The sequence below is a fragment of the Rhineura floridana genome, chromosome 4 (genome assembly GCF_030035675.1).
Source record: "Rhineura floridana isolate rRhiFlo1 chromosome 4, rRhiFlo1.hap2, whole genome shotgun sequence".
Lineage (NCBI taxonomy): Eukaryota > Metazoa > Chordata > Lepidosauria > Squamata > Rhineuridae > Rhineura > Rhineura floridana.
Window position 1 is genome coordinate 128,290,243 of NC_084483.1, and position 18,887 is coordinate 128,309,129.

General features: G+C 40.2%; 1 protein-coding gene across 1 annotated transcript in view; it reads right to left on the bottom strand.

Annotated features, from left to right (window-relative positions):
- Positions 1–4,768: 4,768 nt before the first annotated feature.
- LOC133384439 (uncharacterized) overlaps positions 4,769–18,887 on the bottom strand; it is a 44,168-nt gene continuing 30,049 nt past the window's right edge. The window contains exons 3-8 of the mRNA XM_061626376.1: positions 15,920–15,991; positions 12,232–12,329; positions 9,414–9,474; positions 7,257–7,450; positions 6,325–6,424; positions 4,769–5,260 (exon numbers count right to left, since the gene is read on the bottom strand). Of these exons, the coding sequence (XP_061482360.1) occupies positions 5,195–5,260; positions 6,325–6,424; positions 7,257–7,450; positions 9,414–9,474; positions 12,232–12,329; positions 15,920–15,991 (591 nt within the window). The 3' untranslated portion in view covers positions 4,769–5,194. The remainder of the gene's footprint in view (positions 5,261–6,324; positions 6,425–7,256; positions 7,451–9,413; positions 9,475–12,231; positions 12,330–15,919; positions 15,992–18,887) is intronic.

The window sequence follows — 18,887 nt, forward strand, 5'->3', positions numbered from 1 at the left end:
TTTAGAGAAAAGGCGGGTCAGAGGAGACATGATAGAAGTGTATAAAATTATGCATGGCATTGAGAAAGTGGATAGAGAAAAGTTCTTCTCCCTCTCTCATAATACTAGAACTCGTGGACATTCAAAGAAGCTGAATGTTGGAAGATTCAGGACAGACAAAAGGAAGTACTTCTTTACTCAGCGCATAGTTAAACTATGGAATTTGCTCCCACAAGATGCAGTAATGGCCACCAGCTTGGACGGCTTTAAAAGAAGATTAGACAAATTCATGGAGGACAGGGCTATCAATGGCTACTAGCCATAATGGCTGTGCTCTGCCACCCTAGTCAGAGGCAGCATGCTTCTGAAAACCAGTTGCCGGAAGCCTCAGGAGGGGAGAGTGTTCTTGCACTCGGGTCCTGCTTGCGGGCTTCCCCCAGGCACCTGGTTGGCCACTGTGAGAACAGGATGCTGGACTAGATGGGCCACTGGCCTGATCCAGCAGGCTCTTCTTATGTTCTTATTAATTTTTTATTTTATTTTAATCAAAAATGGTGAGTGTATACATTTCCACACACACTATTCATCTCAGGAAACATTGTCAGCTTTTATGCACCTGGCAAATACATTCTTCTTTACCCAGGCTTTTGGATCTTACTTTAATCATAATGCGGGAAGATTCTGGCCTGGCTTAGTGCTCACCTTTTAGTGGGGTAGGAATCATCCTTTTTATTGTTGTTTATGGATGAACACTTTTATTATTCTTACATTTTATTCTATGTTATGGATTTTAAGTGTTTAATAAATTGTTCTGTTTTTTCTCTGGGAGGAAGGGTGGGATATAAATTTAATTAATTAATACATAATATTTTGTTAGTCACTTTGAGATATTTTGTAAAAAAAATGAAGTAATATAATTACAATAGACTCAAGAACGTCTCCGATTTTTGCTACATGTTTGTTTGGCTAAACTCTTGGCCTGAGCACTTAACACTTGCAAGGAGACACTATTTCATGTAATGTGTTGTTTGCCTCTTATCATCTGTGGTGGCCTATCTCCTTCTTGAGTCAGAAAAACAGAATGTTTCCCATGCCCACTGCTTACCTCCTTGCAGTCCCCATCTGTAAGCTGTAGGTGTGCAGAGGGTTCTGTACTCTCTACATACATGCTCCTTTTGTTTTTAAATACTGGCAGATATTAGTCACCATCACAACTACTTTGGTCCTGAGGACCTCGTGCTTCAAAGACTTGAGATGGCAATGGGCACACATTTCACTGTATACTGGAGGCTAGTGATGGCCATGCTTTGAGAGCAGCAAATGTTTCAAGTGTTTCTAATAAGTCAAGCAGAACATTTAATAGTCCCTGCCCTTGAATTCATCTTTTCTCTTTGGTATTAGTTCTTCAGTCACAGATTATTTGCGAATATGCAAGGCACATATTCCATTCTGCAGGTCCTTGTTGCATGGTGTGAACAAGCTTAATCCTAACTCTGATCTGTGTCACACACCACTTCTCACTTCCTTAATATCTGAACTGCATTCATTTACACTCTTCTCTGTTTTTTCTTTTAACACTCAGAGCTATTAAAGCTGCCAAAATCATCACTCATGCCAAAACATTCCTATTGAACTTCACACTGATTTTGTATCCATTATACATATTTAAGTACAATGATCCCAATACTAAATACATATTATTTTTAATTATACTCTGGTGATTTCAGTTAAACTTATTGAGATTGGAGGCATCATATTTTATACCCTAGCCAGAGTGTTTGGTAAACCCGTTCTCAGCTGCTCACCTACTAATGTCCCCTTAATTTCAAAGGCCTTGTATTAGTACAGGATACAAAACAGGAAATTGCCAATCGCCCAGTCCTAGTCTCTTGCCATATAAATAGTTATGTCATAACTATGTGGTACAATCTGGAGACTTTACTTCTAATAAGTAACTAAGAAAACCACACTCTGCAGATGTGATGGAGGAGAGTGGAAATAGTCTGGCTGCTGTGAATAATTCTATTCATGTGTGCTGGCTTTTGTTTTTAATCTGGTTAGATGCACGTAACATTGAATAAAAACAAGCAATTCAGCTAGGAGTATGCTTCACAAGCTTCTGTTCGGAGTTTCATTGTTGCTCTGATTGTCACTACATATCAGATAAGAGTCAGTGTTAGGTCACATTATTGCTGTTAAGAGTTTCTAATAATACGGAGCATGGAGATTAGAGGAAGGGGATGGCCATTTGTCACTGTGACTGGAGGTGTCACCTTGTTTCACACATATGTTTCCTATATTGTCCTGCATTAGGGATGGGGAACCTGTGGCCTTCTAGATGATGCTAGACTACAACTCCCATCATCCCTGATCCCTGGCCATGCTCCCTGGGGCTGATGGGAATTGTAGTTCACAATATCTGGAGGGCACCATGTTAGCTATCTCTGGAGTAGACAATAATGGTCTAGATGGGCCATTGGTCTGACTCAATGTAAGGCAGCTTCCTGTGTCTACTATTTACACCATATAATTACTATGGCAAGTAGCAAAGCAGCACAGCAAAACCAAATACCATATAAAAGTATGATGGTTTCATTAGCGAAGAAAATCCTCTAACATCCTTGCTTGCCAATAAATTTCCATTGTCCCCAGAGCACCCTGGTTTGGAGGAAGCAAAAGTGAACTTGGCTTCTTGCTGCTATGGGTGGGAGTATGTTTGCTGGTGGAGAAGCAGTAGCAACCTAGAGAAGTAGGTAACATGGAAACAGGAGAGTCAGGGAGCAAAAGAGAGAAAGTGAGACTGTAATTACAGGAAACAGCCAGGATGCTTTAAAGTACTTAACATACCCAGGGGCAATATACTACCAAACCTTCACACATTTCTAGGATCTGGGGGTAGTTTCTGATATACTCTAGGAAAGGGTTTCTTCTTCAAAGCCCAGAGGTTAGGGGTTAAGTAATATTCATAAAGGACAGCTCTGGGGAAGGCCCCCAACCCCCCACCCCAGCCAAAAGTTTCCTTATGCCATCTTACTGGTGCAAGATAAAGATGTCTGGCAACCAGTCTATTCAGGATAGCCCACATAGGTGAACTAGCAAAGAATGTTGTAATGTAGTATTAAAAGTTTACAGCAAAAGAGTTGTAAAAAAGAAAGCTATTTGAAGGAAAGATATCAGAAATGTAAGAATGTGTGGGAAGAGGGTCAGGTGAGGTGAGGAGGAAAAGGAGTGGAATACTATGCATAAATGTTTCTTTGAGAACTTGAAACTTGCCAGGGGACATTGGAAATCTATTTTTATTCACCGGTTGCTCCTATAGGACGAATGTATTTTACTTTCCAAGAATCTGTAGTTTCTGGATTGTGCATTTACAAAGCCATGAATATGGCAGTTTCTTCCGGATTCTCTGATTTCTCTTATGGAATATGGAAACAAAGGGACCTTACAGAAGCAGGCAACTAGTAGTGAACCTTGGGCAATACAATCCAAGCATTTTTTTTCCAGAGCACAGTTGTGCAGTATGTTCAGATAAGCATTTTTTTAATGTTGGGAAAATGCCATAATAGCTATCCACAACTGGAAAAAATAAGATTCTCCTTCTGGGATTGAACCACTGGTGGTGGAGAGTTAAAATTGTGGAGTTTGTCTGCTTTGAAGAATTAGGGATGCAATAGAGCAGAGCAAACAGCGTGTGTTAGGCCATTATCATAACCTGGCACAGCATTCAAGGGAGCTGCAGCCTAGACTACAGGTCAAACCACAGAGTGCCATGAACTGGAACTCCTGGCATCTTTTCATTGTACAAAAAGCATCCACAAGGGAAAGGGGATTTGGATTGTTGCCATGATGTGGTGGGAGCAGGTCTAATTCCTGATCCAAATCCCCCCCTCCAAATACCATTAGCAATAGAGTAAAAGGTTTACAGGTTTAGCCCACATATTTTCCTCTTCACAACTAAAAACAGGTTTTTGCAGGGAGGTGGGTCAGGGAACTGGAGTAGAGGCAAACGGTTAGACCCGCCTCCCCACTCTACCAAGGCAATTGCTTGAGGCAACTGATGCTTGGGAGTAGCATTGGTAGTCTCCCCTCCCCATTCCTCCCGAGTCCCCTATCCATTCCTGTCCATTGGAGATGAGAGATATGTATGACAACAGGCCTACCATACACCCACTACATTATCCTGCTGCTGTCACGTGCACTGAAAGATGCTGGGCACTTGCTAGTGTTGAAGTAAGATGCAACTGACAGTCCAGTCAGCCTTTGTACATGGAGCTGGGAGGCAGACTGCCATCTTGTCTTTTGCCTCAAGGGCCTCCAAATGTCTTGGGCTGGATCCCTCCCCCTACATCATGGCCCCAATTCAAATCGCCCCCTAGTGGCCCCCAGTCATGGAATTCCCACATGACTCTCAAGGAATGCCAGCAAAGAGCTAGACCAGAGCACAAGTTACCTGGAGTGTTATCCCAGCACAGGTCAGACTCCTACAAGGGGCTGAAATATTCTTGCAAACAGATGTATAGACGTTGCCTCTTTGGAAATAATCAGCTCTCAGTTAAAGGAGCCACATGCTGTTGCTGAGGTCTGTGCTCCAGGAAGACTGGTGTCTCTCTCAGGCTCTGGCACTGGTGTGTTGCTGAAAGCAAGAACCTCAGGAGTTCTCAGCACATGGGGTGTTGGCAAAGGAAAGATTTAAGAGCAGGCAATGGAAGAAACAGTCACTTGTGCTCTTCCTCTTCTTTAATTAATGGGAAGCTTGGATAATTTTATCTTTCACAACTTGGGCATTTGGAAGAGGTTTATTAAAAAGATTTGAGCAACACCATGAAAAGGATGCATAGGTGGCTTTTTTTAAAGGAATTAAAAAAACTTACATGGAGTAATGAAACTGTCCACAGTTAAAGGCAGGGAGAGAGAGAGAAAAGAAATGTACAACAATAAAGTGCATTGCAATATTCAATATTTTAACAAAGCAAAAAAAAAACCTACACCAAAACTCCCAACTCTATGAGTTGAAAAAGCGTATAACTATCTTTAAAAGATTATTCTCAATTTTTAATTAAAGATAGGGATGGCAGGGGAAAATAACATGAAATGGAAGGACTTCTCAACACACACCCACACACACCCACACACACCCACACCCCTTTTGGAGATGACCCTAATAACAATCATCCATGAAATATTTCCATAAGATCCCACTTGTAATTAATATTTTTCACTGTTGATCATGGAGTCTTTTGTTAACATAGTTTGTCCAATAGGTGCTTAGTGGCTTGGCTTCCTAAAAAAGCAATAATGCAAAGATCAGTTGAATATATATTTACCAGCTAGTATGAGCTGTTTAACAAATGAGAAATTATCATATGCATATGAATAATATTAGCTTGAGCAACAGCTGCTTCACAATGCCAACACTTGCAGCATTAATGTGTGGAGTGGTGTGGTGTTTAGAGTACTGGAATGGAACTTAAGAGACCAGGGTTTATATCCCCCCTTGGCCATCTAGTTCATTGGATGACCTTGGGCTAGTCACTGTCTCTGAGACTATCCTACCTCACAGGGTTGTGAGGATAAAATCAGGAGAAGGATGTTTGTATGCACCAATAAATAACTAAATAGTTATGTAAAAGGCTGAAGAAAAACATGTTGTAACTCATAAATATTTATTTTTGACCTCTGATATAAGAGGCCTGATTGCTCTTGCATAATAAACAATATGCACTAGTAACTGCAGATTAATTTGAAATGTCTAGCAGGTACTGTAAAGTGGTCCTGTATAGAATGTTAGTAGTACTGGGAAGAGATGTATGAAAACTGGTTTGTTTTTTTACAGAATTCCCATTCACATTACAGACCCACTGTCTTCTTTCTTATAAGGGTTCTTCTTTGATGAACCTGATAAGCCACCAAAAGGGACTCAAGATAATCTACTCCAGGTACGGGTAACTTCTTGAGCTTCCAGGGGGCAGGGGCAGCAGGGGAGCTCTTCCTGGTGTGGTAAAGCTGGTCAGGGACCAGATCTCCCCAGCCATGACCTTTCTTACACCAAAAGTTTCCTGTAAAGAAGAACTCTTGGATTCAAAAGATGCTAGGAATCATGCGCTAACAATCATAGACGTGTATTGCTACTTCTTACATCAAAGTGCATGTTCCATAGTCCAATTCACTTTTCCCTCCGTCTCTTAGAATAATTCTTAGAAGAGCTTAATGCAGCTGTGGCGATGGGGCAGAGAGTGGGGCATCTACAGGATGAGCCAACAGAAGCCACATGCAGGCCTGTGAATTACTAACATCATCATGTACTATGGATCTATAAAGGAAAGGAAGAAATAAATATGAACCTACCACCACTGGGTTGTGGACAGCAACATCTTCCAGAGTCAAAGGCATACTAATAATTTCATGTTGGGAAAAGGCAGCAGTGTTGCATTTCCGAGTTTCAGCTCTATAAGGCAAATTCAAAATATCTTCAACGTTATTAGAAATGGCAACTTCTTTTAAATTGTGATATCCATTCATCAGGATACAAAATGGCTGCCATAGTGGCATTGGGATTTTGTATCATAGAGATCCCAGATTTACGTGTCATGTTGCATACACATTTTAAAAGACAAATGGGGTTTCATAAAATCAAATGATATGAATTGGCACTGAAGACTATCAGAATCAGCAAGATTTATAATTTCTAGCACAGTGAGCATGACAACTCTTAGGTTCTGCATTGTTAATATGTCTTGACTGTCCATGAAGATTATTTTGCTCAATGTACAAAACAATCACCTGGATGCTCAGTTCTGTATCTTCATCAATGAAGATAAACACAACGGTAAGCTTCCAGGTTATTTGTATGTATGAAGCCTCAAAAGTGCAATATTGGCCTAAGGGGATTTTGATCATTCAACGCTTTCTCTCTGACCCCAAAAATATTGTGGGCAGGAGTAGCTGGAGCAGCGGGGCTGTGCTGTGCTGCCATCTACCCAACAGTGACATCACTGCCACTTACCAGGATGGGTAGGGCAGCAGTGAGGTTTGGGCTGTGCAGATGTACCAGCGCAAATGCTGGATTGGCTCTCCTAGTGCAGCCTTGATCTCACCACTGTTCTGCCCCATCCCAACACTGTCTCAATAACCAACAGTGATGGCACTGTCAGGAGGGCAGCATTTCCCCATTGGCTGGTCGTTCCTGATTGGGAGAAAACATTCACTCAGACCACAAACGGAGGTAGTCAGGTAAAAGATGGAATGAAAGCCAAGTTCTTTAGATCAAGTGTACTCACCTTTCAACGTTTTTATCTTTCTGTTGTTTCAGCATCTTTTTATTTTCTTCTAAAATTCTGAATATTTTTGAGTCTTTATGATGCCTTTTCTGCACGTTTCCACCTACTAAAGATGGAGCTGCGGTATCTTCTATTAACCTTTTATTATGATTTGTTCCAGAATGTTCTTGACAATTTGGATACAAATAATTCATCTTGAGACAATGAAAGCAAACATTAGTGTAATGTAATGCTTTACAAATGTCATTTGAAGCACTTAAACATTATTAAAAATAATTCTAACATGACATCTATCACAGTCCTATTTACTAACACACAGACCTACTGTTAATGGAGACTTAGCAGTTTACAGTGGTAGGACGTATATGGGAAACACTTATTTGTGTCAGACTTCTTTTGCAGTGTGTGTATGCAAAGCATAACTGTTATGGACTAATCACGGAAAAGGGGTGGACTTAGAGGAGTGGCCAATGCTAAGATTTAGACCCCAAAAAAGCCCACATATATGGATGCTTGAAAATTGGGTTTTCACAATATAAATCCGACCACAAACAGGACATGTATGGATCTCAAGGCCACTAACAGAATATGGAAAATATGGATTTTGTGATCAGGTATGGATGGGCCCTGAGAAGCTGATAGGCAGTGGTATCCCCTGGGCTGGTTATAAGAGCTATGTACACACCATTCATTTAATGCACATTTAAAGCACATGGTTCCCCCCAAAGAATCCTGGGAATTGTAGTTTACTCCTCATATAGCTACATTTCCCACCACCCTTAAACTACAGTCCCCAGGATTCTTTGGGGGAAAGTCATGTGCTTTAAATGTATAGTGTGGATGCAGCTTAAGAAGATGGGCAGGTGCTGGCTGAGGGAAAAGGTTAGTGGAGTAGTATGCCATAATCCCTAAATCATCAGCCAACCTCCACTGTCCCAGCATTGCCGCCTATGCTGTCTTTGAAGGGTCTCTTCCAATCCTCTGGAACAGATTTTCAGGGGCTACATGGAGCTACAAGGGGAAGGAGGAATCGGCAAAAATTTCTTCCCCTCCCAAAAGATTTCCCAGTGAGCAGAACATCTTTCACCGTAAGTCTGGATCCAACCCAGTATGAAGTAGTATGAAAGTTCCTTATGGTTTCAGTGTCAGCCTTAGGTATCTTTGCACTTGAAGTGAAAAGTTAAAATTATGGCTGCTGCTTCTCTTGAGTAGAGATTGTGTTAAAGGGGAAAAAATCACACAAGACATGGATTGGAGGAAGGAGCATAGTGATCTCTGTGGAATCTGCTGCCCAAACTGACTCTTGCACATTGTTTCATATGACACCAGTCAGCTATTCAGCACACTGCCATACACAAGCCACAATTCTGATAAAAAACATTCTTGCCAGGAAATTAGTATTAGTGTTTATTAATCATTCAAAAAGTTTGGTCACAAGTGTTGGAAGATACTGAAAAGACCAAAAAAGAGTGAAAAATATTAGGGTTTCCAAAAAACACATCAAGGGATTTTTACTACCTACAACACACCAGTGGATTCTCCTAACATAATACTTGGTAATGAGCTGAGTACATCCAACTTCTAAAATGTCAGGTTTGGGGGTATGTGAAGTATCAGGATGGCTCCCCTGATCATTTAGTAGTTGCTAATACTCGGATCTTCCAAGCACTTTTCTAGTTCTCTTTCAAAACTCTTATACTGATAGTCAAAACACTTACTCGTAACATTCACAACCATGCACTGTTGTACAGAGCTTCTGCTTCAATTACTGACTGTGTTGGTAGCAGAGAGGCTTTGCCAATCTTATATATAATGTCTAGGTAAGCACTTTGGCATCCAATTTTGGATAGAGACCTTTGCTTTTCCCTATCTGTGCTATATAGTATGAACAAGGGTACACCTCTGAAAATCAGTATCAAATTCTGGATATGAATCATTTCTAGTAGTACTCAAGATGTATGCTTTTGGGAATTATTTCTTGAAACTCAACAAATAGTCAAGTTTATTTCAGTAATATGATCTTTTGCTTAAACAACATAAAATACTGAATGTGTAAATGAAGAAAAAGACCTAATTCAAATTTATACAGTATGAATATTGAGAAACCTTTGCCTATATACAACATAAGACATATAGGTGATAGTTGTGATTACTGACCAGATCATGGACACTTTGCTCTGTTCTGACATCTGTAAACTGTCCATTTTGTTCCAGGAGCCTATTCCAGATAGCACCAAAGAAAAGAAACAGAGATTGCAGCTCCTTAAAAACAGAGCAGATCTTGTCCTAGCTGCCATCATGTCCCCACCCCCACCCCTCCAGTCTACTTGCTTCAATGGCAATACGTTATAGTTATTTTAAGTGCGCATGAAAGTAAGGAGGTTAGTGATTGCTCTTGGGTACATCTGAAATACATATTATGTCCAAAAAGAATCTAATTGTTGATCCTAAAGAATGATCCTAAGAATGCCTCTTGGCACCATCTTGTAAAAAACTGAAACAAAACACAATGTGCAAATATTACTAATGGAGTATGCAATGCAAGAAGAGTAATTTTTAATATGAACAACAGTTTGTAGGTATCTTCTTGTTCCTCTGAACTGATGTGGGCTTCTGGCCACCAACTACAATGTTTGCAATATGGAGGCTATTCTTTCGTGGTTGTGGTCTGTGTTTGTCTGGAAAATGTTGGGTATGTTACTTCCAGGAGGGCAAGACATAATATCAAGACATGATAATATTTTTAACCTACTGCCCAATGTAATAATATCATGTAGATGTGACTTTCTTTCAGGTTTAAACTGATACTCTTATGGTTGCTGACCTCATTTCCTGACTCCTCCTGTTTCTTTGTCTGACCTTAGGAGAGGAGACATATTTCCTCTGTCTCTCTCTCCAGCACCAGAGATCAAAGATCAAGCATGGCTCTTTGCCTCTCCAACTTAGTTAGCTAGTACTAGGAACTCTTTTCTATCAACCATGTATTTCCTATAATAAACAAAGCTTTCTTGTTTTCCTAGAGTCTCGTTGTCATTATATCCAGGACAAAAGGTGTGCTACTTCAGGTAAGATTCACACATGCACAGCTCAGCTAATGTGCTGTTTTGCTGCTCTGCTAACAGTTACTAGGTCTTTTCAGACTTGCTTTTAAGCAATAACTATTTACTGAAATACCAAATTCAAAGCAACAATGCTTTTTTCCTTCAAAAAGAGCAGCAGCCTTATAGTACAAATGCCTTGTTAGATTGGCATATAATCCAGCCTGCTTAATTTAGTTTTTTAATTGTTTTGAAGAGGGGACAGACTTGCAGCCTTCCATATGTTTGTTCACTACTCTTGCCAGTTTTGTTTTAAAAAATATTTTAAAGCCACACTTTCATATAAAATATTGCAAGGTAGTATGCAACCTAAAACACATTACTATGTGTGTGTTGAGTGTGCTGCCCTCATCTGGTGAGCACAATGAACCCAAGTCTTTCTCCTAAGCTTCCAGCTCAAAGGTGAGCAGGGATTGTCCTACAATTCACCACGTGATGATCTTGTCCCTCTCCCCACTCCAAGATTGGGAGGAAGGCTTGGAGTTGCTTGGCCACTGTGTTGCTGAAACATCCAGCACTCCAAGACAGTCGGTCAAATATATTCGCTAAAAACCATTGGCCTTCACAAAAATATAAACAGTTCAGTAGAGGCACATTTTAGCATAAGTGGTCCCCAGAACACGGGGCAATGAAATTTTGTCTAATCCACTGAGCTGCTAAACTAAATACAGAAACATTATAAGTAGTAAATTTATTCCCATCCTCATCCATTAGCAAGTAACTTTTTTTCTCCCCACTATTAAAAAAGGAAACTCTACAAATAATCCCTTTATTTATTTTTATTTATTTAACAAAAGGTATATACCACTTGATTGTAACAAAATCTTTAGGCGGTTTATAAGAAATATTAAATGTATCAATAACAACTTGTTAAAAACAAAGAAATCATTCAAAGACAATTAAAATCAGCAGTAAACTAAACAAAAAGATTAAAACACCTCAACATCTAACATGACTAGACAGACTTGCCTAAACAGAAATGTTTCAAGCAGGTGCCGAAAAGAACCCAGGAAAGGCGCCCACCTGATGGCAATAGGCAGGGGGGTCATTTGACAAATCTATCCCTATGAGAATGCATAGGGCCTGTCCAGAGCAGGAAATGGAGTGAGATGGAGCAGTATTTTATTTTAGCAATGCAGCAAACAAATGGGCAAACTCTATGCCTCATAGGCAGGAGCTTCCTTGGCTGCTGTGCAGCCAGGCACCCAGATGATCTCAGCTACACAACAGCTAAACTAGCAACAGGAGGAGCAAGGGCAAGACAACTACAATTTTTGGTTTGGCTACCAAAAAATTGTGGACCATGGTAAATTTGTCATTTCATTGCTTACTGGGACTGAAGGAACATCTATTTATTAAGGCTGCAAAGTGTGGCAATAAAAGGCTTGACATAGTTTCAGGAAAACAGCAGATGATGATAATGATTCAGGTGATTATTGCTAGACTTTTCAATAAATGCCCTTTCTGTTGTCAGTGACTCACCTGAACTGTTCTGAGGGGGGGGGGAAGGCTTACAACCTCAAAAACCTCAGCTTTTCACCTTGTACATTTTTAAAGCTACTTTTGAAAACTTTTTATGCAATAAGTGTTTGAACAGATAATACTGTCTTCCACAACAAACCCAAACATGACCAGGTTTACTCAGAACTACGTTCCAATGAGTTCACATATGGGATTTAGGTGCATGAAATTGCAACTGCTTTTTACTACAATCCTTATACAGCTTCTTCTAGCTTCAGCAATAGGCTTTGCTGGCATGGTGATGATGGTAAAATACATTTATAAACTTGTGTATTAAACAATAACAAAAAATCTACACAAATTGCCTCTAAATTATAAAGGTTATTATCATACAGCTTGTTCTGAATATAACTCACCTCTTGGACAATGCCATGTTAAGAAGAGAAAAGCAATACATATGGTGCAAATAGTGAAGATGCTGTTCGTATTTCCTATTTCTTTTGCAGGTTTTGTTCTGTCAGTGATAATGGTAAAAAAGCATGTTAGAGCTTATCTGCACAATTGTTTTTGGAGCCTTGACCTTACTCAATAGATAGGATGTGCAATGTATGTCTCCATGAAGGCAAATGTTACCAAATTCTTCCAAGCTACACAGCAAGACTATGAAAGAATAACCCAAATTGTGTTTGCATTTTGACAAATTTGTAGGGCAGTACAATATCTCAGAGAGGAGGCCAGGTCTCCTGCTCCCCTGGTGCATTCACTATAGCTGTCCAATTTCCCTGCTTTTTAAAGTTTGATAGAAATATCTGTGGGCTATAGGTACATTCTTAAACTGCAAGGTTTTTTGCCTATTAGTAAATTTCCCTGCTTTTTAATCCGGGAGGTAAGAAATGGGATCCTGTGCAAGCCTGCTGAGAATAGACTGATCATTTGCATGCTTATTGAGTTCAATGGGATTCACTCCTATGCAATCATGGTAAGGATAGGAAAAACTGACCATGGGGGAGGGGGAGGGGAAGAGGAAGGAGCGTATTGGAGGGGGCAAAGGAAGGGGGAGGGGAGGGCAGGTTTGATCATTTGCATGCTTATAGAGTTCAATAGTATTTACTTACGTGCAATCATGCTTATGATAGGTAAAACTGACCATGGGGAGGAAGAAGGGGAGGGGGAGGAGGAAGGGGAAGGAATGGATTGGAAGGGGATGGGGAGGGAGGGGCAAAGGAAGGGTAAGAGGGAGGGGATAGGAGGGAGAAGGGAAGGTGGGTTTGATCTAGGGTTGCCAGGCTCAGGGCTTGAAAATTATTCTGTATCTTTAAGAGAAGAGAAAATTCAGCCAAGTGCAGCTTTTCTTGCTACACTGTAATGGGAAAATCCACAAGGTGAAATTCTCCCTTACCCCTGCACAACTTTTAAAGATACAGAAGACCTCTTGGAGGCCGGGCTTGGCAGCCCTAGTTCGATCATTGCATACTTTTTGAGTTCAATGGGATTTATTTCTGTGCAATCGTGTTTGAAAATGGAAATGGACTGCCTTCAAGTCGACCGAAATTATGGTGACCCTTTGAATACGATTTTCATGGTAAATGGAATTCAGAGGTGGTTTTACCATTGCCTTCCTCTGAGGCTGAGCGGCAGTGACTGGCACAAGGTCACCCAGTCAGCTTCATGGCTATGTGGGGATTCGAACCTTGGTCTCCCAGGTCCTAGTCCAACACTGACCTGGGGGAGGGGCAGGGAGGGGAGGAGATGGGGTGGGTGGGTGGGCACTGGGCAGAAGGGAAGCCCCTTTCCTTTCCAAAAGGAAAACAGTGTGAACAGTATCATTGCTTTTCAGCGTTTCTCTCACCTTTTTATTCTACAGCAGGCACATGTAGCCTCCCACCCAAATTTAAACCAAAGCTGTCCCTGTCCATATCCACACCAGGCCTTTTTTCACTTTGGACAGTCATGGCTTCTCTCAAAGAATCCTGGGAAGTGTAGTTAGTGAAGGGTGCTGAGAGTTGCTAGGAGACACCCTGTTCCCCTCACAGACCTTCAATCAGAGTGGCTGACTGTTAAACCAGTCTGAAGCTCTGTCAGTGGAATAGCAGTCTCCTCTCAGCACCCTTCACAAACTACACTTCCCAGGATTCTCTGAGGGAAGCCATGACTGTCTCACATGAAATCAAAGTCTGGTGTGGGTGTGGCCCCCTGATTAGGCAAGCCCAGCAGCTGTGAGGCTTTTAGAACACTGACAGTTGGTTCTTACTGAGCATGTTCCGCGTTATCATTGGGTTTCAGCCAAAATGTCTTAAATTAATTAAAAATCAGCCAGGCATTTTTTTTAACTTTTAAACTGCAGAAGATGAAAGTCAGAGTATGGGGCAAGGTCAGTATTAGGATTACAGGTACTCTGTGAACATGGCTGATTTTTAATGAATTTCAACAGATTATGAGAACTCTCAGAGAAAAAAGTCCAAAAGGGCTCTGCGTTTTTTTTCTCTCTCTTTAGACTTTGAACTCTCTATTCTGTCTGACTGTTTTGTGTATCTCCATGAAAATTGAGAGAGTTGTTAAGCAAGCGTTTCTGAATTCAGGACTATAAGTTTTGTAAGGTTTTGTTTTGAAATGAGCTTATGGGAAGCATCAGAATGGCATGGGGGTATTTTCAGTTTAACATTGCGGAATGTGAAAAATCCATGCTGGCTATAGTATACAGCCACTCTTGTGGCTGTATAATCTGAATAGCAAAATCATAATAATGGGTGTATCATATTTATTTTTTTTCAGAAATGTATACAATTAATAATAGAATGCTTAAAATGCAATAGTTTTCTACCCCCCACCAAAAAAATCTTATTCTGTCTTTGTATGATTAAAAGAGCCACTTTGTCATTTCAGCCAGATTTCATCAGGAAAAATAGGGAAAAACAAAACATCTGCTGTACTTTCAAAAGAAAGAACTGTGGTATCTCAATCCAGTAATGAACTAAGCATAGAAATGTATGCCTGCATACATTCCAACAGTCAATTCATGCACATATTGCATATTATATATAGGGACAAAATTAATCTATTATTGTGACCTACATGCTTACATAACAATATGATGTTTGATTCTAATTTCTTAGCAGAAGAGATCTTTGTTTTTCAAGTCTTATAGAGAACATTGTGATTTGAAATAATCTAAATGATGAAACATTTTTTTTAAGGTTTCAAAAGACCTGCAGGAAAAGGTAATCAGTGTAAGCCAAGATTTATAGCTCCAAATGGGAGACAACCAAAAACCTGTTCTCTATCTGCATAATTGATTAGGAAGCTTCATTGCACCTTTGAAAGGCCTGATGCCTTGGAGTAAAATGCAAGAGGGAAACATTTTGAAATAAAGGCAATGTTGACACAGACTTGGACCAGCCTCTGCATGGTTAAGGAACAATCTTTCCCAAAATTAACTAAACCTTGCCCTTCTTTACAAGTAAGGGAACACTGACAATTATGCAAGCTCAATAGTATCAGTGGCTGCATACTAATTTCGCTGCTGTTTAAAGACTTAAATTCCCACCCAAATCAATAATAGCTCTAAGGGCTTTGTTTTCTTCATGGTATAAGGCCCATTTTAGAAAAAAAGTAAATGGCACTATGCTGAACGCCAAATATTTATCATTTAATATAACCCCACGGACTGAGCATATAAGTGCAGTAAGCTTAAAAAGTCAGAACTGTTAAGTCTGATGGGCTCCAAATAAGACAGTGGAACCTACCACTCCCCTTGACTTTGTAGTTCTCTAATCAACCTAAATAAAGAGGACTTGTGAATCTCCCTAGCAGGAAGCAGCTGAAGGCACAGTAGCCTAGCCCCATTGTGTAGGCTCTTTTTATCCAGCTTCATCACTATTATCATAATAAAGACAGGGCTTCCCTTTCTTCCCCTCTGGGTCTCAGCTTGATCTTGACTCTTCAGAAATTCTCTTTCATACTGTAACATGTTGGCTTCTCCTCCAGACAGAGAATAAATACAAGAACTAACCCCCCTCCAACCTCAACAACAACAACACCCCATCATCCTTTGGAGATGGAGGTTGGATGATGCAAACCTGATAAAGATTAGAATAAAGAACTCACCACCTGCTGAGTTTTGGATTGCTCTCCATGTCTTTTCTGCACTTCAGAAAGCCAAGAAGGTGGCAGCAGCAACTATGGGGGAGAATGAAGGGGGGTTCCAATGAGATTTCAAGGAATCCTTAATGAGGGGGGGGAATACCTTCCCTCCCATAAAAAGGTAGCAAAGGAAACCATATGATCCATTTTATTTTTTGTTTTTGCTCTGTAACTAATTAACCCCTCTGCCCCTAGTTTCTGTCCCTATTTTTATTACACTTTATTTCTTTATTATTATTTATTAAATTTATATCCCGCCCTTCCTCCCAGTAGGAGCCCAGGGCAGTTTTAAAGGTCATTACAGGTTACAAAGATGACCAATTTAAGAAAGAGAAACTGCAACCCAGTGCAGTACATGAAATTATTTTATGGATGAAAACAACAACAGTAAATCAACAGAATGCTTCCACAGCAACATTCTAGGATGCTTGTAGCAGCCTCATATATATATATATATATATATATATATATATATATATATATATATATATATATATATATATATATATATATATATATGCATGTGTGTACTGCTCAGTGTTTTGCTGTAATAAACCCATAAATGGTATCCATGGTAATAAGAAATCTTCATGTTGGCCACACTGGAGTTGGTTGATGAGATAGGTTTTCTATAGTTATGAGATCCCAAGTATGTGACCCATAATTTCAAGTTAATGCATAACACTGTTATCTATTGCTGTGACTTTATCCTTGTCCTTAATAGCCAGAGTGGGGTGAGGGAAAAGGAAGAAAAGTAGGGGGGATTAACTATACATTAGGATGGAAATTGAAAATATTTAGACTTCCAGCAGAGACAGGGCAAACTCCACATTACATTCATCTTGCTTTTTTAAAAAGCCTGTTTTAGGGCCCCCACACTAGCTTCCCACCAAAAATCCCTTAACTCTACACAGAAACTACTGAATATTATTTTTCTTTCTATGTGAAATGATATAAAAGGGAATATCTACCTGTCTAAAACAGCCAGTTCAAAATGAACACAGATGAAGAATCAGAAATGGGGATAAAATGAGGGCTCAGGCCTCTTTTGGTGAGTGGTGGGTCCCCAGGAGTCCCAACATCATGAGGCTGTCACTAACACCACCAATCAATCAGAAGGCAGACTCAAGTGGGTACTCCTAGTTGATTTTAGGCACTGCAGGAGTAATGGAGACAGCAGTAGGGCTAAATCACACATGGCATAAGACATACTTGTCTTATTGAAACCCAGGTCTTCCCCAATAACATATAAAGTGGATAGTTCAGTGTTCAAGTTTTGCTGCCCTGGGCTCCTACTAGGAAGGAAGGAAGGAAGGAAATAAATAAATAAATAAATAAAGTAACAAGGACATGCAGATGATGAAAACTGAATCCCTCTTGTACCTGACACTTACCTCCCTGCAATTCCCCCTAGATGATTTTTCTCTTATCTGGACTGACTTGTAGTACTAGAACCCAGCTGGGAGGAAAATCAAACAGGGAGAAAAGCTGCAGGGAGATAAGACAAGAACTCAGACAGAGGGTTGAGCATCACCCACATGTCCCTTTTGATCTATAAATTAGATTCGCACACCCTGCTCTAGACATGGTTGGAGCAGATCTAGGTGTAAGCAAAAGGATTTGCAACCATCAGATAGTGGAGTTTATTTATTATGGTAAAAACATTTATACCACATAATATAACAAAACTCTCTAAGCTGTTTGCACCGAGATGTAGCCATTTCAGTATGTTGGACTTCCCCATCCATATAATGAGGATGGTAACATGCTCTACCACATTCTGCATCAACTGGACCTTCTAAGTAGTCATAAAGAGCAGCTTCACCTAGAGCATATTACCACACACACTGATCTTGAACCTACAAATGAATGAAGATTTTAAGCAACAACTGAATCAGACAAAGACACAGCTTCCCATCAGGTAGCATGTGTAGATACTCATTCCTGGCCATCTCTACAACTTAGCATTCCAGATATAGTGAAACATCAAATGTGAATGATCAGCGAGTCCCTTTACAAGCTACCTTTCTGTGGCTTCATCCCATGCCGATGCCACCCTGATAATGTTTAGAATTTGGAACCACATGGGTGGAGTCATTGTGTAGCTCCTTCCTGCTCAATTATTGAGCTTCCTTCCCACATTAGGAAGGGAAGAACCCATGCAATTGGTCCCAGTCCACAGAGTTCCAACTTCCAAACATTACTGTGGAGGTATATGATGAAGTCACAAAAATGTGGTTCCTGTGCCACGGAGATAAATATGAAGAGGCCTAGTGATTTGAACTTCCTAAGTGAGTCAGACTAGGCTAAAGGGCCTATACAGAGAAAAAAGGAGAGAGAAATGATATCATCAACACATTAATGGTATCACATGTCACATCTATGATCAGATTCACAGAATGGTTTCACATACTGAACAAGAAGCAGCATAGGACAGAATCCACCAGTAGCTCACAGTCAAGATCTTGAAAAGATGGATATCAATTATCCATGGCAAGCCTGTGAAACCTCCCTATTGAAGAATGAGCAGAACTACTTGAGAATGGTCTTGCAAAACCACTACTAGGTATTTCAGTAATATTAAAGATTGCAGGAAGGTCTCAGAAGTCGTAACAGTTTGCTCGTTTGATCTATATGTCAAGATTGTCAGCCAAAGGTACAAGCACAGTCTCAGTGCTATGTCCAGTTGTCAGGATGAAAGGCAAACTGGCTGAGATACAGAAAGTCTCAACATGACTCCCAGCTCTATCATGGGCTAGCACATCACAAGATAACTGCTGCACTTGGACTTCTTACCTGCAACTGATTGCTTCTGTTTGCCAGCTAGTCTTGTTTCCTGCCTGGATCCTCTTTTCCTTCTCCTTCAAAACACCTCTGTTGTAGGGCACAGCAACTGATAATCTTAGTTTTTTATTTATCTGTACCATGATCC